General features: G+C 36.8%; 1 protein-coding gene across 3 annotated transcripts; it reads left to right on the forward strand.

Annotated features, from left to right (window-relative positions):
* Window positions 1–27922, forward strand: CEP43 (centrosomal protein 43). 3 transcript variants are annotated; one of them, XM_075146327.1, is made up of 12 exons: window positions 2–306; window positions 6595–6648; window positions 8550–8604; window positions 9255–9343; window positions 11217–11351; window positions 12132–12215; window positions 16776–16993; window positions 19690–19799; window positions 20401–20469; window positions 21216–21255; window positions 21918–22011; window positions 22472–27922. In XM_075146327.1, the coding sequence occupies exons 1-12, from the start codon at window positions 217–219 to the stop codon at window positions 22544–22546; spliced, it is 1113 nt and encodes a 370-aa protein (XP_075002428.1). In that variant the 5' UTR covers window positions 2–216; the 3' UTR covers window positions 22547–27922. The 3 variants fall into 3 exon arrangements, with proteins under 3 accessions (XP_075002429.1, XP_075002428.1, XP_075002430.1); XM_075146328.1 differs by lacking the exon at window positions 21918–22011 and having other exon boundaries at window positions 1–306; XM_075146329.1 differs by lacking the exons at window positions 6595–6648; window positions 8550–8604; window positions 9255–9343 and having other exon boundaries at window positions 3–306.
* Window positions 27923–27979: the final 57 nt, after the last annotated feature.

Consider the following 27979-nt stretch of genomic DNA (forward strand, 5'->3'; position numbering starts at 1 on the left):
GCCGCAGTTTCCAGGTGCTGCGGACGGTAAAGGCGCCGGGTGGCTGCGGCCTCGCTACGTCCCCTTTCGGGCCGCTACTGAGGGTGGCCGCCGGCCCGCCGCGCCTCGTTTCCTCGGGTCCGCCGCTGGGTTGGCGCCTCCCCCGGCGGCGGAGGCGAATCTGCCGGGCTCGTCCTACCGCTAGCGCAGTTTGGGCGGTTGTCAGGGAGAAACAAGATGGCGGCCGCAGCGACAGAAGAGGACACAGAGCTGCGGGACCTGCTGGTCCAGACGCTGGAGAGCAGCGGGGTGCTCAATAAGATTAAGGTGCGGTGAAGGAGAGCCTCTCGTCTGCGCACACCTCGCGCAGCGGGGAGGGGGGAGCGCTGGCTGGCGCCGGCGGCGGATAACAGCCCCGCGGAGCGGGGGAGGGGGCTGGGGCTCCACGGGCTTCGTCCCCTCTCCCTGCCGCTTCCAGTCGGTGTTCCCGGCTGGGGCCCTCTCTCGGCGTCGCGGCCTGGCGGTGGCGCCTGCTTTCCCCATGGTGCTCCCTGGCCGCTCGGCCTGGAGCTCGGCGAGGAGCCGGGTCCAGCGCCTGCCTTGCGTGGTAGAGCTGGTACGTGCTCGACGCGGAGCCGAAGGCCCGAGGCCTGACCGCCGCATGAGGTCTGCCCGGCGGCCGTAAGAGCTGCAAGATCGCCTAGGCGGGGAGAGGGAGGGGAGCTCTCGGCCGCCGCAGGGAGCCTGGCGCCCGGCTGTGCGGTTTCGCCCTCGTAGATACCGTGTGGCCGCAAGGGCTCTCTTGCCGTTGCCAAACTTGCTGGAAATATTCAGCCGCCGGGTGGTGTGGGACAGGGTGGACAGAGTTTGTCTCTGCTGCGATACGAAAAGTCCCTATAGAAAATTTCAAGCGGGAGTCCTTGAGGGTCACTGTTTAAACATTGTTATTTTTGAGCGTGGGTTACTTGAGCTGTGTCTTGGAGGCTTGCTAAACCTGGAAACTCTGGGGATGCTGCCTGCCTGTAGGGAACAAATAACACTATGTTAAGAAAATGTATGGAAGATAGTGTTGTAGTGGGTCGTACACTACTTCCAAGCCTGTTGTGTAGCCTGAGCTTGTGTCAGAAAGGGTATGAAGATTGGTTCCATGGATTCTTGTTCAAGTTAGAAGCTTACAGCAATAACTACTGTGTATAGCAGACAGCCATACAGATATGGAAGCATAAGAACTGCTGGATTCCCTTCCAAGCTAGATGAGAAATGAAGTTTGGATTTGGATTTCAGATCAAGGATGGTGGCGTTTATCTACAGTGTTCTATTTTAAGCATTCAGGAGGTGGATGATCATTGCTGATATTTCAGGAACAGTTCAACAACTGAAGTGATTAATGGAAATGAGAGCATTTTGTGTGTGTACTTTGAAGTCCACTAGATTTTGGGCTAGTTGTCATACTTTTCAAGAAAATAGTATTATTAAAGCTATTTATTTTTCCAATCATATTTCAAATATTCAACAAAATAGTATTATTAAAAATATGTTGTTCTTGCTTTTCAAATGGATAATCTTTATTTAAATTCCATAAGTAGATGAAGATTCTAGCTCATGTAACTGTATTTTGAGTAGGGAGACTTTTTTCTAGTTAAGTGCCAAATAGGCCTTTTGGGCCACCTGTTAACCTCTCATATAGTGTAACCAATAAAAGTGTGGTGATAATAAAATGATAATTTAAAAAAATCACAAGCCAATTAGGTCATATTGAGCATGTGAGCTGTAGTTTCTTAATTCCTGCCTTTGTGTAGTGTGCAAGTTTTTGTACTATGGTTGCCAATTCGTTGAGTTTTTTGTAAATGTATTTATTGTAATTTTCACTATTCTATAATGCTAAAAGTGTGTAGTATCCAATATGGCATAAGGTATACTTAAGGCAAACTAGCAAAAGACTTGCAAAAATATGAACTGCATCCTACTTGGTTATGCCTCTTTAATACTAGGAGTTACTGTTTAATAATTGGTATGCTTATGGTTAAGGCAGCTCATTTGAGGAATTCGTGGTGTTTTTTTCTTAACTGTAAACCTTAATTGGCACACAACTTTGATGGTTGTCTGTTAATTGATAGTATTAATGACTTGCAGAATTTGTTCTACTAGTACCTGACAGAAGACTTAAGGTTGAACAAGTCGTCTTAAACTGTCAGCTTTCAATTGAAATTAAATGCATTAAAAAAAAATGCATGCATAAAAAAAAACCTGCCATCATCCTTTCATTACAATAAATTAAACATGGTTGTGATCAAGTGTTTCTTTATCTATCGTGTCAGTATTTTTTTTATTATGTGGTAGAACTGAATGAACACTTACATATTATCAAAACAGTTGTTTATTTTATACTTCAGAATGAGTACTGACCATTTTTTCAAGATGGATGAGGCTAGAAAGCTAACTATAATAATGTATTTGACATTTATTGAAGAAGATACTAAAGATATTAAAGAAAATTATACAGTCAATGTATAGCTGAATTGGTATGAAGCACTACGGGTAAAGACGGCTCTGGAAGGATTAGAATTTAAGTGGAATTATTTCAGTGGATAGAGCGCATCAGGCTGTCAGCTAATACATTTTGTAACATAATGACTGAGTAATTTTTAGAAAGAAACTTATGGTGATGCCTTTGTTCTTTAGTACAACATGATTTTATAACAGGTTGCAGTTTATTAGTTTATTCTTATTTTGAGATTAACTTCTTAGATGCATTGGTGTTGATGTAAATTATTTAGCTAAAAAAAAATGTTACTTGTATGACATTTTAAAATTTGTTTATGAATTTTCTATTTACCTTAGACTTTGAACACTGGAGTATTTAATGAAGTCATATTGTGAAAACTGGAAGATGTGTAAATATATTTGCCACTTGCAGTTGAGAATTTCCTGTCTTTAAACTGCAGTGTGTGTATGTATACATAAAAATTTGTTAATCATTGGAATTAATCTGATGGATAAGACTGCTTCCTAATGAATTCTGTAAACATATAGAATATAACTGTGGATATTTGTACTTTAGTGAGAATTGTCACTGATACTGTGTGATGCATGCTGTACAAATAGAGATGCTCTTCTGTCTTGAAGAGAACGTGATCTTTCTCTCTCCTAGGGAAGCTGTCATCATCAGAGCAAGAAGAGCCATTATGCTTCTTACTGTGTTCCTTTGTTATCTTATTTTGTTTTCGTTTGTATCTCTTAATCTCTTTCCTTCTGGAAAAATAAGTTTATACCACCTGAATTTTGCATCTTCTCTGGAACTTGCTGTTGCTACAAATATGAGGGAGGTTAGCATCACTAATATCATATGACTAGTAATGCTTTTGGCCAGCTGATACTGTTCTTGCTAATTTCTTGCTAATTTGGTTCAAAACCTAGACAGCTGAGGTACTGGCAAATAATGTGTTGTTAGATAGAATAAAACCACTATTTTTAAAATGGGCTTTTAACTGCATATGCATAGGTCAGTTAAAATTGTCCTGTTTGCTTTTTCGTCTTCGTTCCATATATTATAATGAACAATGCTTTTAAATGTCTTTCAATTATTAACTGTCATGATGAGTATGCTGATTACAGTGTAATCTCCTGTTTTCTGGATGTTGTGGATTTTGCTTGTTTTTTTTTTTTTAAAGCACTTCATACCAGTAAGTCAACTAATTTCTTGGAATCAATGGGGACCATTAATTTTTTTGTGTAACATCTGTTTCTTCTTATTTTTATAAGTTAAGTAAAACATAACCATTTATAATGATTTCAGATCAACTAACTGAAATTCAACATTTAAATGTCAGTATGGTCCTCATAACATTGTGGATGTATCCTACCTTTAGGAACATGAGAATGAGAACTGTTTGTGACATGCAGAGTAAGCACATGATAAATGTGTATAAACATGCAGGTATTTAGAGTTTGACTTTTAGGTGTTTACTACTTCCTTTGTGGTATGGATTCTTCCTATTTCTTTTTCCAGCATTCTTCATCTTTTCAATTACTTGGCCAGCAAGTTTAACTTTCTTAGCCATTTAAGGCTGCTAAGTTGAAGAGTTTTCCACTGAAGGAGACAAAAAATGGTCATGCAAACTACTTTATTGGTCATCAGGATGAGAACTTCACAGATGGAGAGTGGTGGGGAGGGTACGGAGTGATACTGATAGTGAAGTTGTTGTTATGGTTTGGCACCAGCTCTGGATTTGTGATGCATATAGACTGGTACAGGCTTTTAGCCTGGGGTGATCACCAGTGGTTAGACTGCTTAATGCTATGCCAGTCTTGCTTCTGTATCTACTGAGGTTCAAGACAGTTATTTTGGAGTTAGGAAGTGGAGATGCTGAAAGTTGTGCAGGAAGAAATCTTACATATGTAAGAGATTGTTTGTGCTTGTTTCATAACACTGGAGTAGATAGCAGTTATAGATGCCTGTGCTTTGCGTGGAAGATCTGTAAACAGTTTATCTCAGCAGCAATGCATTCTTTGACCCTGCAAAATCTCATGCATTACTTTAATCATTTCACTGCCCTAAACATACATTTAACCACACCATCCACTGATGCATGTGTTAGTAACGATTTGTGAATGCAAGCTTGCAGGAGAGTTTTGGACATCCAGCTGGCCTGTTGCAGATCTCTGAAGTGAATGTATCCCTTATTGACACTTGCTGAACTTGCCTACCCCTTGTTTCTTAGGGAATGCACAAAGTTGCCTGTATGTGGCTTCAAAAACTGCATGTGTTCAGCTGCTTAAGCAGGTTGAGAAGGGTGGTAGCACACGCATTTGGCAAGCTGAAATTTATATTATGCTTTCTGGTAATGGGTCTTTGATTAAAAAAAAAAATCTTCCTCTGCAGGACTCTGAGGTTTGTAGAAATGATGTTGAGAGATAGATGAAGCAGACAGCAAGGCTTTGTCAACTAGCAGACAATGTCATTCTTGACTGTACTACATGTACAAAGCATTTTATGAAATTAAAGCGACTGCTTTTTGATCTAGTATTCCACAGCATATCGAGATCAGTGTCATGAAGCCTTTGCTTGTTCATCTAAAATACTGCCTCAAGAGTAGAAAGAATGAATAAAGTTTGATAAGAAAAAATAATTTTGCCAAGATCTCTTTGGAAGGTGTTGGAATATCAAGATGTTTGCAAGGGAATTGTGTAGCTTTGCCAAGGAGACCAGTGTGCAATGAATAAGCCATCTCCACAGTTTGTACTTAGTGCCTAGTATAATAAGTTATCTTGGTCACTGATGTACTTACATGCTTTGAGGCATGGAAATGAGTTTGAAGTCCCTAAGTGCTTTCCCATTGGAAAATAATGTCTCAAGTTTTGTCCTGTACCCCAGCACCTGAAAAAATGTAAGAATAATATTTAAATTAATGGCTTATAAGAGGATTTGCTGATTGAATGCTGTACCCCAGCATGTGAAAAAAATGTAACTGCAATGTCAGTATGACCGTTGTATACAATTGTGATAAGCATTTTACACTACTTCTGATGGGAAATCTTTTTAACTTTTTTGCATTACTTCTTGTCCTTTAAAAAGGTGTCCAAAGAGGGTTATGCTTAAAAAGGAAGTGTTTATTTTATCTTTCCCATGAAAGGATCCTTTTTTTTGTGGGAGGGAACAGTTACAGGGTAATCCATGTTTAGTTACCTTTCGTAATATACATGAGAAAATCCAGACACTCTTCATATTGTTCTTATTCTTAGTTATGGAAATCAGTCTTTCTTTAAAAGCTGGCTTTCTTCTTTGCTCTTGAAAAAGCTGGCATACAGAGTAGCACTGTCTTTTGTAGTTTATTACTGCAGTGTTATCTACTGGCTACTTCAAAGTGTCAGATTAAGAGTTGATTAAAGTGGCAAACTCCTTCATCAAATGTAATGTATGTTGTCCATTTGATATGTTCAATGAAAGAAGTAGAGAAACTGTAGTGTTTAAAAAAATTTTTTAAAAAGTAGGCAAGGCTTAAGCTTAAATATTCAAGATCGTTCTTAGAAGAATTCTGATCCTTGATATTAAGGTATTCAAAATCATGTAGAACCTCAGTACAGGAATATTTGAATGACTGGAATCATGCTCTTTTTTCCTTGAGAAATTCTGTTTCTTTGAATGTGATCTGACAAGAAATCATAGGAATTTGTATATCTTAACATTAGCTTTTTAAAATGTATTATCACAAGCTATTTGTTCATGTTTCCTGAACGAATTGTAAATGAAGAGCAGGTGTTTCAAAGCTGCCTGGAAGAGCTGGATTTTTAACTCTCAGAAGAAACTAATAGTAGATAATGTAGGTAATTTGGAATCTTTTTGTGTATGAAGAAATAGTTTAGGAAGTCTTGTATCAAATCCCCCCACTGCCTTGTTTTTCTCAGATTGAAAACTCTTCTTTCTCAGCCTCAAGTCACATTGCCTGTAATCTTAAATGTCTTAATTGCACTGATGTAGATTACAATCGATGCCAACTTGCTTGAGGAGAAACAAATAGCTGTTAAGCTACTTGCTGGCTCTTTGCATTCTATTTTCATAGGGAAAACAGTGCTTGTAGAAATGCTGTTTGGTTTTTTTTTTTATTTATTTGGCAGGCAGAGTTGCGAGCAGCTGTTTTTTTGGCATTAGAAGAACAAGAGAAAGTAGAGGTAAGAGAACCTTAAAAAAAAAATTTTAAAAAATCAACATCCTGATAGTTCTTCATGTAGAATTAAATAGAATAGCTTTAATACTTTCTATTTCTGAAATGTAACGAGAAAATTATGTATTACTGCATAAGAGCATGATGCTTAAAGAACACAAAATAGGACTACCAGGGTGTTTACTGATGTTTAGAAATAGGAATTGTTACTTAGCCTTTTGAAACTGTAGCTTTAAGTAACTATCTCTGCTGGTTTTATATTGGTTCTGTCCAATTGACCAGAATAACTAAATATATTTTCCATCAAATACTTCTTTAAAAAAAAAAAAATTCTAGTTGACTGATCAAGATTTTATCAGATTGGAATAACGTCTTTTGAAATGTAAGATGATATAGTGGGTTTTTTTGACAAGTGTATCATAAAAGCAACTTAATGCAGTAACTTGCCAAGTATGCTAATACTTTTGGTATTTCTCATAAGGATGTTGTAGGCTTACTTCAGGAAAATTTGCTTATATTTAAGGAAAAATTCTGAATTAAGAGATGGACTATGTACTGATACCTTGACAATATAATAATATTAGGGGTATGTGATACTAGCATGATTAAGTAACAATACTGCTGTGATATGCGCATGCTAGTTTTGTGACCCCTTGTACTGCTGGCATTGCCTCGTTTCCTGTGTCTTTCCATTCTCTAGAACTAGAGAGGAGAGGGTGCCCTATGCCCAGGCTCTCTGTTTCAAAAGAGAGGAATGGAAAACCATCCTGTTCCTCCACTGGTTAGATGGTTGTGCTCTTTTTGGAAAATTGCACAACTGAAACAGAAGTTATAGTGACATTAGTAAGGAGGGGAAGTAGTTACTGTATGGTATGAGATTCCATAGTTCAGAGATCTAACATAAGATTGCTGAAGAAGACATAATGGAAGAGTGATATAACAGAACAATGCCATCTCTTATGGGAAGCTTCAGCATATTATAGAGTACCCAGAGAACAACCTCCCAGACTATCTGGAGAGTAATAGGGCTAAAGAGAGATTTGCTACAGTTGATCTCAGCTCACCCTTTTTTCAAAGGCTTAAATGTATCATGATACTTTAATTTTACACTCTAGAGACACTGAAAATATATTAATACTTATCACTACTCTGAATTCCTAAATATTAAGCAAGATACATTTCTTTTTTCGTGCAGTGCTTTCTTGTGTGTGTTAGCGTTTACAGCTATAGTGATAAATACCTATAACAGATCCATTTTCTTCAAGTTAGGTTCTTACCCAGGATATTTTAATATGTTAGGAATGGCATTTAGAATTTGGTTTGAAAAATCCCTGAACAATTTTGACAAACCCAAACATAGCACATTGATTTATCTGTGTTTAAAAATCAAAATTGAAGAGGGCAAATCTAATAAGGGAGAAGAACCATTTTCATAGTTTTTCTGAAGGTCTTTCAATTAATAGAAGATTAGTATTGATTTGTGAACCACTAATTAGCACAGTCCACACTTTGTCTAGATGATTTGTAAATTCCCATTTTTCCTTAAACAAACTTGGCACTATATTAGAGGAGCAATTTGGGAAGTTAACTGCTTAACTTACCTTTTTAATCATTAAGTAAATAAAAATGAGTATGCTGCTAAGAATTTTGGTGAAATTAGTCTAGCTCTGTAGCTTTTATAATAGAAATACTGAGACAATTTTAATTTGCCTAAGTAAGTGTATGGCTCTGCAGCTTTTACTTGTAGGTAGTAGAATTAATAGAGAGGTAGATTTTGAAGAAGTGAATTACATGTGCCAGGCATCATTATGGAACAGCGTACACCAAAACACCAACTTGTTATGGTTTTCAATTTCTTGCTAGTACGAGGATGATGTTAATTACTGTTTGTTTTTTGCTTTTTGACAGAACAAAACACCTCTGGTAAATGAAAGCTTGAAAAGTTTTTTAGGTACAAAAGATGGTAAGTTCTTTGTTTACTATACTTCTCAAAATAATAAAAATAGGGAACAAAGGATTAAATCTTTGAATCTTTTAATAATAGTACAGTCTTCATGACATAAAGGATGCTTTTGTTCCTGTCAAATGTCATAATTACTATTCATTCAGAATAGAATTAAATCTATAATTACTGAAGGTAATATTTCTGAAGCTGTATTTTTAACTGCGGTGACTAATGCATTTAAATTAATATTTCATTACAAGTTTGATTATGCTAACTCAGAGCCATTCTAGACCAACAGAAACAGTAACCAGTGAAAACTCACTGTAGAGGTACAGTAGTGAATGCACCCATAGGAGAAATGCCAAAATGATGTCTTTAAAACAGCTGAATAGTTTAAAAAAATAACATTACACCTGAATTTTGTAAGCAGTCTCTATGCTCCTGCAGTATTGCTGACTTAAATAATTTTGAAACGGTGGCTGAGTTAGGAATTAGGCAATTGGTATACAGCTTAGCTATGTGGTGGTAGTTTGCTGAATGTCTAAATGATGTTTGTAGGAGTGTTGAATCAATGTAGATGTTCATATTGAAGCCATGTTAATGTTAAATCTTTGAAGTAAGAATTGTTTCGGTCTGGTGTATTTTTACTCTTCTCATTTCCTTCTTAGGTCGCTTGGTAGCAGGTCTTGTTGCAGAATTTCTTCGGTTTTTCAATCTTGATTTTACATTGGCTGTTTTTCAGCCCGAATCAAGCACAGTAAGATATACTGGTTTTATTTGTATGCTGTGCTGATTGTTTGGAGTGCATGGCAATGAATGCAGAAGCTATAATAGATTTGTTTGAGCCTCTTGCTTGTGTTTATTCTAAATAATTTTTTATATTTGGTCTGTAAAAGGTACTTATTGCCATAAAGACACATATTCCAGGAAATATGAGTGAGTATTCCCTTTATCAAAAAAACAGTGCTTAATAATGTGTTAATTTTGAAATAACAAATTAATAATTTTTGTGAAATCATATAACAGTATATACAACAGAATACTCCTGCAACGTTTTTGCCAATAATTTTACTATGTCATGATACTAAGTTAGTATTGTTACATGAAAGTTAAAATGATGTCAGTAATTACTCTGAAAGAAATTTCAGTGAAACGAAAGACTTTGTGCAGATGCACATGACAAAAAGTGGTTGAATAGAATAGTTCAGCTGGAAGGGACCTACAATGATCATGTAGCCCAACTGATTGCTTTTAGGCTCTTGATACTGAGTTGGAGGTTTTTCATCATGTTTGTCCCTTTGTCTCTTTTTGATATAAAGGTTTTAATGGAACTGTTTCAAACCCGAATTTATTATTTAACTGAAGAATTTCTCTTTACATCTCAAGTACTCATTTTTATTCTTAATATCAGTTCAAATAGTTAATTTATTAAAAATCCAAATTTGTTAAATCAATTAATTGACTTCTGTTTCTCAGAAGTTCATGTTTCGTTTTAGGGGCTTAATCAAAGAAAATCCCATACACCCTTGTCCTTTGCCAAATATCCCTAGCTGCATTTATTGCACTAGGACACATCTGTACAAAGATTCAAGTTCATGCTACCAAATAGAAACAGTCATGCTTTCTGTCGTGTTGCCACGCGCTCTTGGGAGCAGTGCTTCGTTCACATTGTAAAGACATCTCATGCTCTTCGAAACACCCCCTTCCTTTTTCCAGTAAAAGCGTCTTTTTCACCTATTGCAGTGCATATATGAAATTTGGTCAAAGTTAAGCAAGCTGGCCAAGACTGCTGTGTATAGTGCTAAAAGATTCTACTTTGTCTTCCTCTACTAACCCCTGTCTCTGAGCTGTTTGTTGTACTGTCTCTTTATCCTCCATATTTCAGTGTGCTTGGCTAGTGGTGGCTTGCTTCAGTATTTGCTTGACCAGTGTTTCAATGGGAAGTGTCACTAAATAATTGTAAGAGTTCAAGATGAACCGGTGCCCTTTGCAGTGTTGCCATTCTGAGGTTATGCCAACCAACCTGGGTTTGCTGTAGCATTCTGCTTCTGCTATAATGTGAAGTTCAATTTTAAAAAGTGTATTTTTCTTTATTTTTTTTCCTGTCAATTTTTTTTTTTTGGCTGATATTGAATTACTTTCATCCCCATTTCTGTCCAGACCCATGTTTTTTTAAAGTGAAACAGAGACTGAAAGTAAGTGTTGACCTATGCTGATGTACTTCTATATGCACAGGAATGGGGACACTCCATCATCTATGAATTTGCTGGAACCACTGGCTAGGTGTCCTAGGATCCACTTTTAAATGTGACAGGCTAAAGTAACTTGACCATATAAATCCTTAAATCCTGAAGCATGCTAATGATGAATACTTGCAGATTTAAAACAACTTTGGATGGTCTGTGATAAATTCAGGTACAGATCAGAAGTAAATGATGCAATAGGCTATCATTATTTTAGTCCACCTTCAACAAGAAGTCTTAAATAATCACTGTTTAGTCAAAATATTGTTGTGTTAAATAAGACCAAAAAGCTTTAGGAGTTATATTACAAAATATATATTGTGTTTTCTGACAGCTATTTCTGTGTTTGTGATTTTTGTTTTTAATGTGTTTTTCCCCACCCCCCAGCTAAATGGCCTTGATGGTCGAGAAAACTTAGCTCGAGATTTGGGAATTACAGAAGCAGAAGGTCCTGTGGGTGGTCCCCTGTTGTTGGAGGTTGTTAGAAAATGTCAGCAGAAAAAGACTTCAGGCAGTGGAGAAGTAAGTAGTATTAACATGTAATTTATTTCTTTCTTCACAATTCTTTATTCATTTTCATTTCAATGATGAAAAATAAACTGAAATTAAGAACACTTGGCTGCTGTTGTAGTATTACACTGTTTAAAGTCTTTATTATAGTTAGCAGAATAGGAAATGCCTTCAACATAACTTACCAGAAAACGATAAAGATTATGACTGTTGTATTACTTTTAATGCCACCCTAGTACTCTACTAATATTCTGCTACAACATAGTAACACAGAGTGAACCCAGATAAATGACACAAAACGCTGTCACTTCTTTTCTAATTTCTAGTGTGATTTGATAACACTTTTAGCTGTACCTATTTTCTTTGGCATACTTCTAATTTTAATATAATCTGAAAAGCCTAGAATTGGTTTTGTTAAAGGCTTTAAAAGGCTGAAAACATATGTATTTAAAACTAAATATATGGAAGTATTGAGCTACCTGAAGGCAATGACAGTAATATTTTAATGGAATATATAATTAAGTTGTTAATGAAATGAATGAAATCCAACCAGTAGCATTTGATTAGTCTCTGTCATGATTGTGGCTCGAAAGAAAATTCTCTGCACCCAAGATGCATTCAGTACTCCAACAAAAGCTTACATTCAGTAGTTGTCATAGACTTCCTAATACAGCATCACAGTGTCACAGTTTGCATACTGTGTGAGTGAGGATAGTAGCCTTGTTTCTTGTTTGATGGTAATATGGCAGAATTCAATATATTTTTAATAAGTGTTTATGTGAAAATTCTTAGGTGGCTCCAGTTCTAAGTGATAGCCTGTGCCCCACATCAAAATCATCTGATGGAAGGTCAAGTACACATCCTATACCAAATAAGGTAAGATTGTTTATATATAATGAAAAAGCTACATAAGGTATGTGAGATAAGTAAGAGAGAGAACTCCTATGAAACTGCAGGTATGATGGCATTCACTTAAATGATCTGCAAAGTCCTGTACCTTTCCGACTGGGTAGGTGACAGTGCATTCAGAGAGTCTCTGTGAGACACAGACAGATTGGAGCTAATTTGTCTGTTTATCGGGCAGCTGGCTGATTGCTGCTTGGGATTGATAAGGTGTTGGAATACAACTGTCTTTGTGTTGGGGCCTGTGACTTTCTTTTCTCTGTTGCTTCCTGTTAGCACAAAATCTGTATTAACTAACATTTTGTAAGCCTCTAATACTCGTTTACATTTGACTGGAACTGATCAGCAGGTTGAGAATTACGGGAAAGTGTAGGGCACGGAAAGGACCATGATCACTTAAACCTTTTTTCCAGAAGAAACCAGCTACCCACTGCACCCAGTAAAAAAAAAAAAAAACACCACCAAAAAAAAACCCCCAAAAAAACACCATCAAAAAACCCCTAAAGCAAAACAACCCTGATTCAAGTACTAAAGTTTGTTCAAATTACTGATGTAAGCTGATCACATAAAAAGTTTTAATAGCTTTTTTCAAGATTACTGGAAATAACTTAGAAGCTTTACAGCTCCCTAGTGAAAGCTGAGAAATAAGATGTTGCATGGATTTTATTGTTAGTTTATTCATTTGGGAGAGGGACTGATAGGGATAAAAGGAAATACAATGACAGCTCGGTTTGGATCTGCTTCATTTTATTCCAGTTCTGTAGTTTCTGCCATGCAAAACCAGAAAACTTGAAAAGCAAGCTTCATTTCAAGACTAAGTTACTTTATTAATTACTGTGCTTGTTGATAGTATCTTAAAAGCTAATATTTCTGTAACTGACCTTTGAATGGAAATTCTAATAATTTCAGACCTGCCTTAGGAGAAGATAATTCTTGCTTGGCACCAGCTTTTAAAACAAAACAAATCCACTAAAAAGATCAGAATGCTGATTAAATATCACTGTTACTAATACCGTTGCTTTATACCTGAGCCCCTACTTTTGTCTTAGGGTGGTTCTAGATTAGCTAAGAAGAACTACTGATGATGAGTTAAGTCATAAATATTCCATTCTCCCTTGCATATATCACCTTTTAATCTTCAGGTTTAAATTACTTTATTTCAAATAACTACGTCAGAAAGAGAAGAGCTAAGTGTTTGTTACATGGCTTTTCCTCAGGAAGAGAATAGTTGTCTAGAGGAGGAAAAAAGTAGTTCCAGTAGCTTGTAAATTGAACCAGGTTTCATATGGGTTCTTTCTGGGTGTGCATGCACGTCTGAAGGCTGGTCCAGCCTCTGCCTGGTATGAACCTTACTCCTTTACGTGTGTTCTTGACAGAGCTTTTTGCAATGCAGTTATGCAGGTTTGGTGGGTTTTTTTTTTTGAAAATTCTACCCTTTTTGCAGAGGTTGAACTTAGCCAGCCAGTCCAAAATATATTAGTTAGGGGAAGACAAACAGACACAAGCACAGAGGAGTGCTTGTTTCATTAGGAAACTAGATTGATAAGAATGAGTTTTAAGTTATGGCTGGAATCTCTGCTTTAGAGAAGGTATCATGGAATAGTAACAGTCATTCCTGTTGTTTAAGATTATAACAAGAATAAATGACAGTCTTAGTTCTTTTATCACAAGTGTTTGGGCCTGTACAAAACAGGAACTCCAGTACCCAGCTCAAATAGTGCTGTCTAAATTGTGTAGAAAATAAATATAAACCATGTCTGAATGATTTCCAAAGATTAGTGCTGTTTTCCAGAAGTGATATGTATTGCAGTGCGTTGTATTCCTCTCTGTGTTGAGGTTGTCAGAATTCTTTTTTCAGGCTGCTATTGACTATTTAGATGCACTAGTCCATAGATACAAAAGCTGCTGCTATTGACTGACTTCAGCTTAATGTTAGTGATTGTGGCTGGTCCAGCTGATAGTGGCATTTTTTTAATGTGTATATACTTAATCCCCAGTAAGTGTATGGACACAAGAAAGTGTCCGTATAAGGTTTATTCTGAGTATCCATATAAGGTTTATTCTAAGGTTTATTCTGAGGTCTAAGTTTTAGAGAAACTACCAGATAAGAGTATTTAATTCTGAGCAAGAAGTATTAGAGTGTGGTAAAAAAATCATTCATTGAACCATGTTTCCTTTTTTTAAGAAGAGTTTTCTGCATTGTCAGAACACCACAGTTAAGAGTTGAATACTTATGGCATGCAGCAGCAGCTGAGGTGGTGATAAGAACACTTTCATTTACATGCTCTTTCTGATATGATGAAGTTGCAAGTAGAATATAATTTCCAACAAATTGGAATTTATGATCAGGCTTCTTATATTCTTTATACCCATCTTCTATGGCAAGCGAATCATAATTCCATTGCCGTGGTGGATAGATGAACATGTTCTGGAAATGCTTTTCATAATATATTGGTGAATCCTCCATGAGAATGTATTTGTCTCAGAAATGGGAGAAAAGTGGTTTCTGTATGGATGTTTCCTCATAGAAACAGCAACAGCTGTTGGTTGGACTACATATTCCTCTAAGAATAAGTAGTGGATATCTTAACAGGACTGCGGTTCTTAGATTCCGTGCCCCCCACCCCCCCACCCCCCCCCACCCTCGGTTCTCTCTTTCCTTGGCAAAGGCAGGGTGGGAGAATCTTCTGCCTGTGTAACATACTTGGAGTAAAAATAATGCAGAAGGAGGAAATTTTAGCCAGTCCCGGCTGGAGCAAGATGGAAGTTACCTGAACAATCTAGACTTCCTGATTTAAACTTGATTCTCTGGTGGTTTTTCAGCAAACCTGTGAGCTGAACTGGCTCTGACTGTGACTTAGCAACCAATAGATGTAACGTAGAAGGGAGCATGCTAGGAGAGACCAAGACCACAGCTCTTGGCAGCAGCAAAGAATTACGTTTAAGTGCAAGTGTGAAACCACGCTCTGGCTTATTAACACCATTAGTCTGAAACCCAAGGTAGGCATGTTGCTCTTTGAACCCTTAGCCATGGTTAACCTATCATACAATTTGAAAGTAGTTATTTCACTTCAGCAAAACTTTATGATATATGAATTCAAGCAAAGGCCAGCTGTTGTGCTTCTAGTTTCTCAGGTGAGAGAGCAGCAGCTCACTCCCTCAGGGCCCAGAATAGAAAAGTAGCTGTAACTTCTCTTTTACTCAAGTCAGGGTATCACTAAGCTCTTAATTTTCAACAACAATTCTGTTCCTCTAGGGTAGGAAGTTAAAATACTGTTGTTACTACCACTTACAGCTATAAGTACCTTTTCTTGCCCTAGAAGAGCTGATCTGCTGCCAGCAATTGCGTGTGGTTCTGTGACTGAGATAAAATGACCTTGGTAGGCCTTTTTCAACTTCCATGGCCTACAGTTTGAAAATTTTACTTCAACCTTCTGAATGAAAGTTAGTGACTGATAGAGAAACACTTGGGACAGTGCAACCCACATATTGGTTATATGGATTAAACAATACTGTTGGTTTTGTTTCAAAACCGTTGCTATTCCTTAGTGTGCAAGAAGGAAGTTAGTGAAATAAATAAATCTTTTCACTGGCTTAATTTTAATAAGTTTAGAGGAAGATAAAAATTGCAGTACTACTTGCTAGGTGGTAAAATGATATTGTTTAAAAATAAAAATCTGTTTTTTCACAACAGCTTGATTATCTAGGTAAGTTTGAATATTGTTCTTTGGGCCACAAAGTTTTGCAAAGATATGACTTGAGCTGTATTAGTTGATCTTAAAGTTAGCAATAGAATAGTCGTTACAAGCTTGAGTATCTGTGGGACTGAGCCATAAGCATGACACAAAGACTAAAAGTTATGTACTTTTAAAGTAACTTGTTTGTGTCATTTTTATTTTTACTATTTGGAGGGAGAAAGTGACATTAACTGCAGTCTTCTTATGCTTGCCACTTTAAAACCTAATATTATATTGCAGAGATTACTATTTAATATGGAAGATAGAGTAATTTGCATGGGTTTAAATTGGTTTCTTTTGAAGGCGATGGCTGTAATTATAGAGGAGTGGCAAAACAATACTGATAAAGCATCATGTAGCTTTCAGTCTGTAAAACAAACAAACCCCCCTATATTCAAAGCTAGGAGGTAAGAATTGGTCTGTATGTAGATTTCTTTATTTGATGACCAACAGATTTTAAAATCGGTTGCTTTTATAATAGAGGTGATCTATATAGCAAAGCAATGCAGAGGATGGAACAAAATTTTAATGGAAGCAACAATAAAGAACACTTCCTTTCTAAAGTGATAAAACAACTTTTTTTCTCCTGTCTGATTCCTAATGATACTAACAAATTCCTGAGAAGTACTATAACTTTGAGCTAACTTTTAAAAAAGTGATGGTAGGTGTATATTATATGTTGTGTGTTTATATTACCACTTACGGTATTATAAGACATAAATCCAGTTTATATGGGTTTTCATCAAGAGAAATTACTTATTCCTTTCAGTGAGGGCTCTTTTCTTTATCTTTCAAGGCGTCTGAAACCACTCAAAGTGATACAAGTGTCTCATCAGGGGAAGGAAGCAAAAGAAGCATTCATTTTCTGCCTAATGAAACAAAACTAGATCCTCAACTAGAAAACAAAGACTTAAATACCAAAGAAAAAAGTGATCCAGGTGTGGATGAAGATGATGTAGAGGGAGATTCTTTTTTTGATGATCCTATACCTAAACCAGAAAGAACCTATGGCTGGTAAGTAACATGGATGTTCTACTTAATACAGGTTTCTTTTATCCTCAGCTTGCAGTCCTTTGAGAGCTAGCTGATGTTTGATTATTCGCACTTTGTAAATGCGAGTGTTTACATCTGTTCTGGAACACTTTGTTTCTGAAATGTGCATTTCTATGATTCTATTCTTTGAAATGTACAGTGTCATCTGGGATCTCTTGGATGTACCATGAGTGGAAAAGCCTGTATCTCTTTGAGGTGCATCGGTTAGACTATATAATGTCGCCAGCCTATTTCTTCAGTGAAATGAATGTGTATGAGGCACAGATGTCAGTGTGTCTTCTTGCAGCAGAGCTACAGTGGTGATCAGCACTAAAGGAAGTGGACAATGACAGAGATAGTGCTTTAGGTATCTGTATAGCTTTGTAAGGAGTACAAAAAATGTGGTGAATGTATAAACTGCCTCCATAAACTGTGAGAGTAAGGGAAGTTTTCTCACAGCTGAGGGTTTCCTCTTCACACTGCAGCACCTTTTGTGTGAGGTTCTATGTTTTCAGTGAAGTGTTGTTATTTCTGCATATGTCAATTTTGCAGACGCTTCTGAAGGGCATTTTTTATTGTTCATCTATGGGCTCTGATGCCTGAAACATATCATTTGAAACAAGAACTAGTGACTGAACTATACAACTGCTTTGTCATTAAACTGAAAACCTATCTTTGTGTTATCATGTCATGTTATCTTGAAGCTTAGTTTAAATATCTCTATTGAGAAATGCTGCAAGATCATTTCATGGTGTTCTTTTGCTGTGCTCGAGTAATTGGAGAATTGCTCTAGCTTAGTAGAGGTTACCAGAAGAGATTGCAGAAGCGTTTGCAAGTCAGTTTGACAGTAGGTCCCCTCATGTTGGCTTTTCCCCCCAACTACATCGATAGAACAGTATAAACTTTTTTGTATTATCGCTACAGTAGATGCTTACTCTTGGGATGGATTCTGGTACAGCACAAAGCAATCATGCCAGGTAAACTAGTTCTTTTTCTAGCAAATTAACAGACTCTTTGAGACAGATTGTTTATAATACAGCTTTATTTGAATGCATATAAAAAGCAGAATTTTTTTCCTCAGAGCAGTGATTTTTCTCTGGAAAATACTGTGTGTTACAAGTAACCCTACTATGGTATTTCTTTTCTCTTTTTCTTACTGGAAATGCCAAGATTAAAACTGCATCTGAGTGCATTTACTCCTTATTCAAGAGCTCATTTAACTAGCCTTTAACCAAAGTCTAACCATTGTAGCAAGTGGTTGTGTTGCCATGAAATAGGTTTAAATGAGTTGGGGAAAGTATAAAAGGCTGGAAAACTTCTGGATAATAATAATATTTACTAATTTCTTATTGTTGGAGTATTTTCATATGACAAGAAGGGAAATTCACTTCGAAATTGGGTAAACTGGATTTCTTTAAAAAGACCATCCAAGAAAAAGACTCTTAATTATTCAGTGAAATAAGGACTTTTTCTCTAGTAGAGAAGCTCCCTACAGAAAAAAATATTTCCAAATTATGAGTCTGTAGTAGAGTCACAGTCCACCAAGTAGTAATTTGTACCTCATAATGTTATTGTGATGTAGATATTATAGGAATGTTCCATAATAAGTTTTGCTGGATATGTTAATATATGAGCTAGCAACTAATTATAACTGAGCTGCCTCTGCTGGGTCTTTCACTTCTAACCCTCCTGGCAGCTCCTCTAGCGGAGAAAAAAAGAATATATTTTTCAGGTGAAACCCTTTTGTGTTATGTTGTGCTGGTGTGCCTGAGTCCCAAGGGATGAGTAACTAGGGGAGGTGCCAGCATCTTTGCAAAAAGGTAAATTCCTTATGGGAGCTTTTCCCATTCCTGTAAGAAGGGTACATTAGAGAGGAAGGGAGCAAGCAGATACTAAGGACAGAATACGAGATGATCCAAGCTACCATTGCCCCTAGGTCTCTGACCCGTTGTTCAAAATTTTAAGTGTTTTAATATGTGATGGTATACATGATACTTTAGTGATACAGATATAAGGAATGATTCAAATGTTGTCCATTACTAATAGGAATGGAGTCACAGTAACACACAGTTCTGGTAATACTAAATGAGAAAATCTTGATCTCTTTTTAATAGTGTTTCTTCATCCTTTACTTGCAAGTAGTATTTGAACTCAACACTTTAAATGTATCAATGGAATACATAGCAGCCAAGTGAACTTTAACACATGATAATGAGATCTGTCTTGCTCCGAGAGGTTTCATTCTGTGAACTGACTGCTCTTAGGATTAATAGCTTCGTCAGACATAATCTCTTTTAGTTGTAAAACAAACTAATTTAAATGTTGATTTATATCTGAATCTTTCTTCTTTTGGCTGCGTTTACATGTGGGGATAATGAAAGGCCCCTTGATAAAAATAGCGATGCTGATGAAGGTGCAGGAGCTCTGTCTGTGAAAGAAGGCAGGCAGAAGTCTTTACATAGGTGAGAAAGTGATTTTCTTACTGAATGCCTTGCTTGACACTTGTGCCAGTGAACTGCCTACTGTTTTTAAGATTGCAGAATGAATAGTCCTTTGCCCTTGCTCTTTTTGCTGTAGGTATTGCTGTTCTAGTTTTATGACAATTTAGTAAAAGAAAACAAAGTCACTATACACATTTTACAGCTCTGTGAAGTACGTACTTTTTTGGTTTGTTTTAGGAAAACTGAAGCTAATAAAGCAGGAGGTCTAGCATCCCTTTCTGATGCACCGCCTCTAAAAAGTGGGTTAAGCTCCCTGACTGGTGCACCTTCGCTAAAGGAGTCTGATAGTAAGTTTTCACATGTTTTTGTGTTTTGATGAATGTAGGAGATATTTCCCATAATGTAATGAATGATCTAAGCATTCAGATGCAAATGTGGTTAAGTAGCCTGTATGCGGCCCCATTCTGTTTGTAATGTGCTTCATAGTAATGCTTTTTTCACTGAGTGATTGCATACTGGTTACGCTACCATTGGGGAATCTTATGTTTTGGAGCATGAAATACTTATTTATGCTCCTTTTTTTTTTGTGTATATAAAGCAGTTTTCAGGAGTATAAAATTTTACTGCTCAGTTTTTAACTGAAATTAACTTACTCCTTTTTATCGTTATCTTACATTATTTGCACAAGTTCTTTAGGGATATTTGCTTTCATGTTGTAAAACCTGATCCTGAATACTGGGAGATTGTCCCTGTTTGCTACTCATGCTTTTAAATGTTAGCAGAGTTCAGGCCTGAAAATTGGATATAATATATAATTTTATAGTACAGTATGGTAATAAGGTTATTATAAAAGAACACTTGTTATAAATCGTTGATGGGTATGTTTAAGTGGGATCTTAAAGATTCACAAATTGAATTTCTGATATAAATGCTTTTGTTTTGTTACAGATTTGAATAGAAACTCTGTTTTGAAAGACCTGCGGTTGGTGAATGCAAAATTGGGATCACTAGAATTAGGCAAGTAACTGCTAAAATTGAATAAGCTCTGATATTTTTAACTGTAACTTCTGGCTCAGCTTCTTAGAGGAATCTGAGAAACTGAAATACGCATTGAAATAAAATCTTCAGCTTTTACTTCTGTCACTCTATTTAATACCACTGTGAAACTTGGTGGAGTTAAGAGCAAGATCTGATCTAAAGAAATACAGAAAAGTGAAAACTGGTGTCTTGTATGTGGATTAGTATTTTACACATGCAGCAAAAATTTGATTCAGTCTGTGCACACGTTTGCTAATATCAAGTGATAAATTTTGTTGTCTAGGTTTCTAAGAAAAGAAGGGTTTTATATTTGCAGAAAAAGACAGCCAAACAAGTCTTGCTGTTTTTCAGTGGCATATATACTTGCCCTCCACACCTTTGAAAGTTGCCTTGTAAGCTTTAGGAGCAGTGTGAAGATGATGTGATGTAAGAAGTATCAACTGTCTCTCAAAACAGAGCTGCCAACTATTTAAATTTTGTCTTCAGCAACGTAGTCAACATCCTGAAAGTGTGTGTTCAATTTCAAAACAGTTTGTGTAAATGAGATTGAGATTAATTAATGAAAAACACAAATTCGGCTTCTCTTCCTAAATCTGCACAAGTAATTTAATCTACTCGCACTTTTACCAGCCACCAAACCATGTATTTGGGTGCAGGAATAGATTCTTTTTTGCATTTCTTGAAGAGAAAACTTACTTGATTAATACCTTTTAAAAATTATTTAGGAAATGGAGATGACGATGAGTATGCTGATGACTTCAACAGGTAAGAGAAGGATGATATTGCAGTAGCATAGTATTTCATGCATTATAAGCATATCCACTGGCATATTTGAATTATTTCATAATGTTTCAGCTAGTCACTATTGCTGGAGTCTGTCAGTATCTCTGAACTCCTTTAAATTTTGCTTTGCTATTTTAATACATATAGTTGCAAATTTAAAAAAACCAGATCCTTTTTCTGTAGGGGGTAATGAGTTCCTTAAAAACCTGGTGCTAACTTTAAGATGATAAGTTGTTGCTTTTTTGTGGAAGGTGTTGTGTTTTTTTTTCCCTGAACCATGCACTTAGCAATGTTTTAACACTTTAATTAATGCTATTAGATAATGAATATGGTGTATGCTGAAATACTCAACTGAAAAATAAAGCATCATGAGTAGTCAGTAATAAATATTTAACAGCCTCGGTTTTATGATTTGAAGGTATTGGTGTTGTAAACTGCAGGATTGAGGCCTAAATATTTATCAGTATTTATCATGGCTTCATCTAGGTAGAAAGCCTTTGGTTGTTATGGGTTTTTAAGTAACTTCATATTTAACTTGCTAGGAAGTGAAATCCAAATCAAATGTCAGGTATAAAGTGAATGTAATACCTGGGTGTTCAAAAGGAAAATCTTATTTCTATGTTTATGGTTTTCTTTCTCTTTAGTACTAGTCATCGCTCAGAAAAAAGTGATATCAGTATTGGTGAAGAAATAGATGAAATTTCTGTGGAAACAGAAGAGTCGAATGCCAGTGATAAAGTATGATTCTTCTAAAATTGTTCTTAACATTTTTCTGATCTTGTCTTGACTATTTTATAACCTTCTGAGAAGGAATGTGCCATTATCATAGTTTCCTAGGATATATGTTAGAGCATGTTATTACGTTCTGTATTTTTACACCTAGTATTCCTGCCAAGTTAGATACTACACTAATTAAAAAACAAAACAAAGACCCCACAACAATTGTTTGGTAGCACAGTTCACTGCCTGTTTCTAGTGAATGTAAATGTAAAATGTAAATGTAAAATGTATTTGAGACTGGTTTAGTATCCAGCATAGGAACATCTTATCCCTATATCTCAAGATCTGTGTGAGCACCTCCTAAAGGAGTTTGAAATCTCACTGAAAGAGCTTGAGGCCAAAAGGATGGGAAAGACTACAAGAAATAATACTTACTGTTTCTATGATTTCTGAGTTTGTAATTTCATTTATTTTCTAGCTTGAAGGCATCACGCAAGACCTTACCATTTCTCAGTTAAGTGATGTTGCAGATTATCTAGAAGACGTGGCATAGAATTGGACAGCAAAAATGTTTCCTTGTGCTGGACTAGAAGACTGCTGTGGACTGTTAATTTCAGACAATCACTTTTTGCTGGAATGTCCACTCCCTATTTGTGCCTTGTATTTCAAAAAGACTGTGGGTGGAGAAGGCTTTTAAATATTCTTAACAAGAACTAAATGAAATAGTATGTTCCCAGTTGAGTCTGATATCAGAATTATTTTCTTCGTTTGGTTCAGCAAAACCTTTTACAGCAGGAGGTGGATTTTCCAAGCAGAATGCCCATTGCTGGCAGTGGGCATAATAAAAACCAGTCAATAAGAGAACATCTACAGAGAGGCATGTGGCTTTATAATGAACTTGCACTGTTACTGTAACAGTCCGAATTTTTTTTTTTAAAAGATAACCAAAGCAAGAACCTTCAGAGGTAGTGGTTCAACTCGCTCTTCTTTTAACACAATTTTGTCAAGTCACCATGTAGTACATATTTATGGTAACTCTAGCCACAATACCTAATTGCGCCAGACTTACTTGAAACTGCTGTTTTTCAGACTCTTCTGAAAGTTGGACCTTTTTTTTTAAAGGCATATCAAGTTGAGAGTATCTAAACTCTCAAATCTAAATTTAGCTAAATTTGGGAGCTAAATTTAGCACTAGTCTTAACTCCGAATATTCTTGTTTAAATATGTTTGTCAGACCATTGATGTTAAGACCTAAGCTGTTTTTATATATGATAATTTCATCGATGTTATCTGTTGTTAAATCACAAAAAGTAATTTTGTAAGGATCATTAACTAAATGTTATTGGTTTTTTGTTAAGTTTTTAACAGTGTGGTAATGGTTTGTGGAGCTTTTATTATTGAGAGCTCTTCATGTGCTGAAAGCTCACTTTCATTCTTGATAATCCTTGTTACGTAAAAATGAGCGCCAAAAAGTGAAACCACTAACCTGTTTTTCAGATTCTGACTGCTGTACAGAATTAAATCCAAATATTTAAAAATACCATACCGAAGACATTATGGACACTAAGTTCTAGCTAAGAGCAAGTTCTTGTGTGTTCATTATACTCTTGCAAAACAGGGTCAGTAATGGAAACATTGACAGTTCTTTAATGATGCCGTTGCACATGGCGCTGCTATAATATATAGGTCATGGACATTTGTAATACTGCAACAAGACTTAAAAATGTGCACTTTCTGAACGTTGTGAACACATTTGGAAAATATACATGTAAGTGAATATAAATAACTTAATTTTTTGGTTTTTAGGCTTTGTAATTTTTTTCAGGAACACTGTTGGCCTCTCATCAATGGTCACCACAGTGGAAGTAGCATGCTAAACTAAAGCCATTGGTTAAGCGTATAGAGCTGCTACTAGCATTGGATGCTGACTTAAATCTTTTTTTGCACTGGGCCAGCAGGCATGGAGCAGTGCTGCGAAGTTAGGCTTATACAGTACATAAATGATTTGAGAGGGGAGAGGAAAAGTGTGCCTTTTATTTATGTGCACCCCAAAATAGCCAGCAAAAAAGCATCGAATATTTAGTCACAGTGTTAACTTCTAACTTTGTGCCATATTGTAGCAGCTGAACACAGAGGAGAATTTTTTTCACCCCAAAAAATAAATGTGCCATAGACTTCAAATAGCAACAATGTTGTAAAATATGATACACCCTGCATAAAAATTCCTTTAAGTATGGAGGAACCTGTGCCTCAAGATACTATGTATGAAAAGTTTGGTTTGGGCTTTTTTCTTTTTTTTTTTCTCTTTTGAAGAAGAGCAACAGCATGTCTGAAGGAAATAAAATTCTACTCAAATACCTGGGAACAATTGATTTCTGGCATTCATTTTTAAGGTGTATGGAATAATGTAGAGACAGTGTTGTTTGCTTTTTTACATGTCTTGGGAAAACATGTTCTGTTACCTGTTAGCTGTAGGATATGTGGCAATTTATTATACCAAAAGAAGCAAAAACTTTATTAAATGACTTCTAATTACATTTGAAAGATGTGGCCTTTTAAATAACTAATTAGATATTTTAAGCGTTAACATGACTTTTCTTAACAGCAAAGTGGTGTTCTCTTACCTTGGGAGTTAATTGGAGACCTTGCACTTTGGCTGTAATGTAAGGAAATGCCAAAAAGTGGTAAGTTTCCATGCAGTTCCTCCCATGGGCTTTTACCCAATTGTGTATAATAATTCAAATTGCAAAATAAAGCTATTGTGCTGGCCAAATTGTATTTTTGAGACTTCTTGAATCAAAAAAATCTTAACATTTAGGAAATTCAGGAAGCCCTGTGGGTTTTGGGGGGTTTTCTTGAAAAATGTTTTTTCCAGAGTTAGTCCAGTCTGGAATTGAGAATGTATGCATGCTCAGGTTTCTTCTAAACCCAAAGGATCTTGTAATTCCTGATGATGAATCCTAAAGTCTGATTAAGACCAGACTGAATAGGGTTACTGGTATCAGTCTGAGAGGTCAGATCGTTTATGATTCAACAGACAAAGGAAAAAAAATCCAATCTTGATTGGCAAAGTTTTGTCTTGTTTATCATTATTAGTTTGAGTTAAACATGACTGAGTTACTTAAACATGACTGAATGCTTGCTTTTCTGTACATTTCAAACCATATTGTTTGGTATTTTACATTAGGCTTCTCCCTAAAGGACCTAATGCAGTTGAATACCCAACCTCATCTGTCTGTTAGAATTAACAACTAGAGCCCTGTCTTAAAAGACGAGAATGTTCCCGTCTAAGTGGTGTTCTGTATTGGTTCTGCCTTTTCGCAGGCATCTCTGTGAACAGCAGAGGAATTGTTTGAGAGAGGCATTTATGACTGCTCAGCTAGGTCTGGTTAGAAACATGCTTTTTTGTTAAACACAGACTCTGTAATTTGTTTAACAAATCCTGTATTTCCAGAAGTAAAAAATGAAGGACTAAATAGTTCCATACCATTAACTACCTGTGGTAATGAGGATGGATTATAAGAACTGTATGTGTCTCATTTTCTTTGTAGTAAGTTACTGTATTCCACTCTTTTTTTCTCTTTTTTTTTTTAAACCAAAGTGAGAAACCATGGCACAGCTGATCAAATATTTCCTTGTAAGTGATGTTTTCCCCAACTGTAATAAAACTGCTCTCAGCTTCAGACCGTTTTGACAATAGTCCTTATTTAGACAATATATCTAGCCCTTGAGACAACTTAAACACTTCTGTAACTGGCAGGGTGATTGGGTGATGATGATAAAGAAGGGTTTTACTGTGCTAAAAAGCGAAGTAGTAACTTTCACTAATGAAATACTTTCTACAAAGCCCAGCCTTCTCTTCATGAAAGAATGCATCCGTGGATATTTCAGTTCCGTGGTAGATAAAAGCGAACAGACTTCTGACTTTAGCATTGTCTAGGCAGCAGGAATTAAATCTTCGCAAGATGACTACAGTGCTTTCTGTTTGTTTCAGCAAAGCCAGATGCATCTTTTTTGGTAGGTCTTTTTGGTTTGACGTTTTCCTCGTAAGGTAGAGCCAAGAGAGAAGTTGAACTGAATTGTATGCAGTTTTGGTAGATTTGTAAGTGATCTCATTCATCTTGAAGCTAAATCCTCTACAGACTAGCTATAATGAATACAGTATTGCAGAAACAACTTGCATTGTATGACTGTCTTGATTTCTACAAAAAAAGGAACTGGGCTATTCAAGGTCATTGAGTTACCCAAAGACTGAACCTCTGAAGAACTGCAATGAACATCAAAAAGTGTCAGTTCCTTTGTTATATATATCATGAACAGTACAAAATTCTCCTAATAAAAATGAGGGTGGGGAGAAAAGCCCAAAAGCCTAATGATCTGTAGCATACAATTTCTGGTTTTTGGACTGCTGGGGTACTAAAATTTGTTGCTGCTGTGATTTTTTTTTTTTTTTTTTTTAAATACAGAAAAATAGGAGAAATATCCTTAGCTGTCATTGCATGTACGTCACTTCTCTGGAATATGTCCATAATGTCTTAAGGTCAGTCACAGTTCAAAACTTCTTGTGTAACTTTTTCCAAATGATTTATTCTTTTTAATATTTCAGAGGGCAAAATATAAGTATATAACTTGCTGTTCAAAGAAGGCCACAAACTATTCTCTCCCAGGCCTCGAAATGAATCACCTTAGTCAGCTAAGTCCATTGTGTCTTTTTGGGGGAAAAATGGTCAATAAATGAATAGCGAGCCTAAGTACAGAAAGAAGATGGAGCTTCATTCTTTTTTACTAGTGCAGTCTTCAAGCATTGTCTTGGTACAGTAGTTGAGGGAACAGTAGAGAGATCACATCAAAGTTGAGCATATAATTAAAAGGTTATTTTGGGGAACACTTGCTTTGTTCAATGAACTGAATGTTTGCTTTTAGTGTTGAGGTTTTTTGCCTGAGTGTGTCCTTCAACCTAGGGGAACAGATGCTTTTTAAGTTCCTCCAAAAAAGCTTTTTAAAGCTTTGTAAGCACAGTGCAGGAGAAAAAATGCAGACCTGATGTTTATGAGCTGAATGAACTGCAGGTGGGAACAAAAAGCAGTATGAGGGGTTGCACACTGAGCAGGAAATCTAATGGGGCGAAGCAGGTGTGTGTCAGCCTTCTGTGTCCTCTTCGGTGCATGCTGTGTGAGGGAGCAGCCTGCCCGCGGGGAGCTGGCGTTCGTAAGGTGGGAGAAATGCAGCTAAGAACTGAGAGACTGAGAAGCTGCCTGTTGAGTGCGGGGGAGCAGAGCAGGCTTGTCTTCATCTTCTTTCTCAGCCTCAACCCAGACGCAACCCTGCGGAGGATGTGGCTGTCCAGATGCAGGCTGCAGGGAATGCCTGGAGCTTCTTGGAGGTTGGGGTGACAGCAGCCTCGCCTGTAGGAGCTGTGCTCTGGTCAGGACACTGAGAGAACTGTGAAGCCCTGCCAAGACAGGGAGTGAGTTTTTTGGGGGGATGCATCTAGCTGTGCTGTCGGAGCCAGTGAGGCTGAGAGAAAGTGATGGGTAACATTACTCAGGGACTTCCTTCTGCAAAGGGATGAAGGCACCCCCCCCTGCCCATCAGACCTGTTTGTTCCTTGCCTGAGCCCACCTCTAATATGTTGCTGGTGTCATGGGCAGGGCTTTGGGTTTTTTGTGGCTATGGGACCCTCTTTGAGGAATGATGTCTGCTAGGAAAAGACAGGATGCACCTGATGAAGATGATTATCTTTTGACAGGGTTGCTAACCTTGTGAAGAGTTTAAACTAGGTTTGTTGGGTGTGGAGACCAAAGCCTGCAGGTATGTGGGAGTTGAAGGGAGCACACACAGGAGAGTCTGAGGGAGGAACATCCCCTGCTGCAGGAAATCAGGCATCATCTGAGGTTCTTTTCCACAAACAAATGTGCAAGAGAATAAACGAGAAAGAGGAAGTCTCAGAATAAACGAGAAAGAGGAAGTCTGTGCAGTTATGAAG

Source organism: Calonectris borealis, chromosome 3 (genome assembly GCF_964195595.1).
Source record: "Calonectris borealis chromosome 3, bCalBor7.hap1.2, whole genome shotgun sequence".
Taxonomy (NCBI): Eukaryota; Metazoa; Chordata; class Aves; order Procellariiformes; family Procellariidae; genus Calonectris; species Calonectris borealis.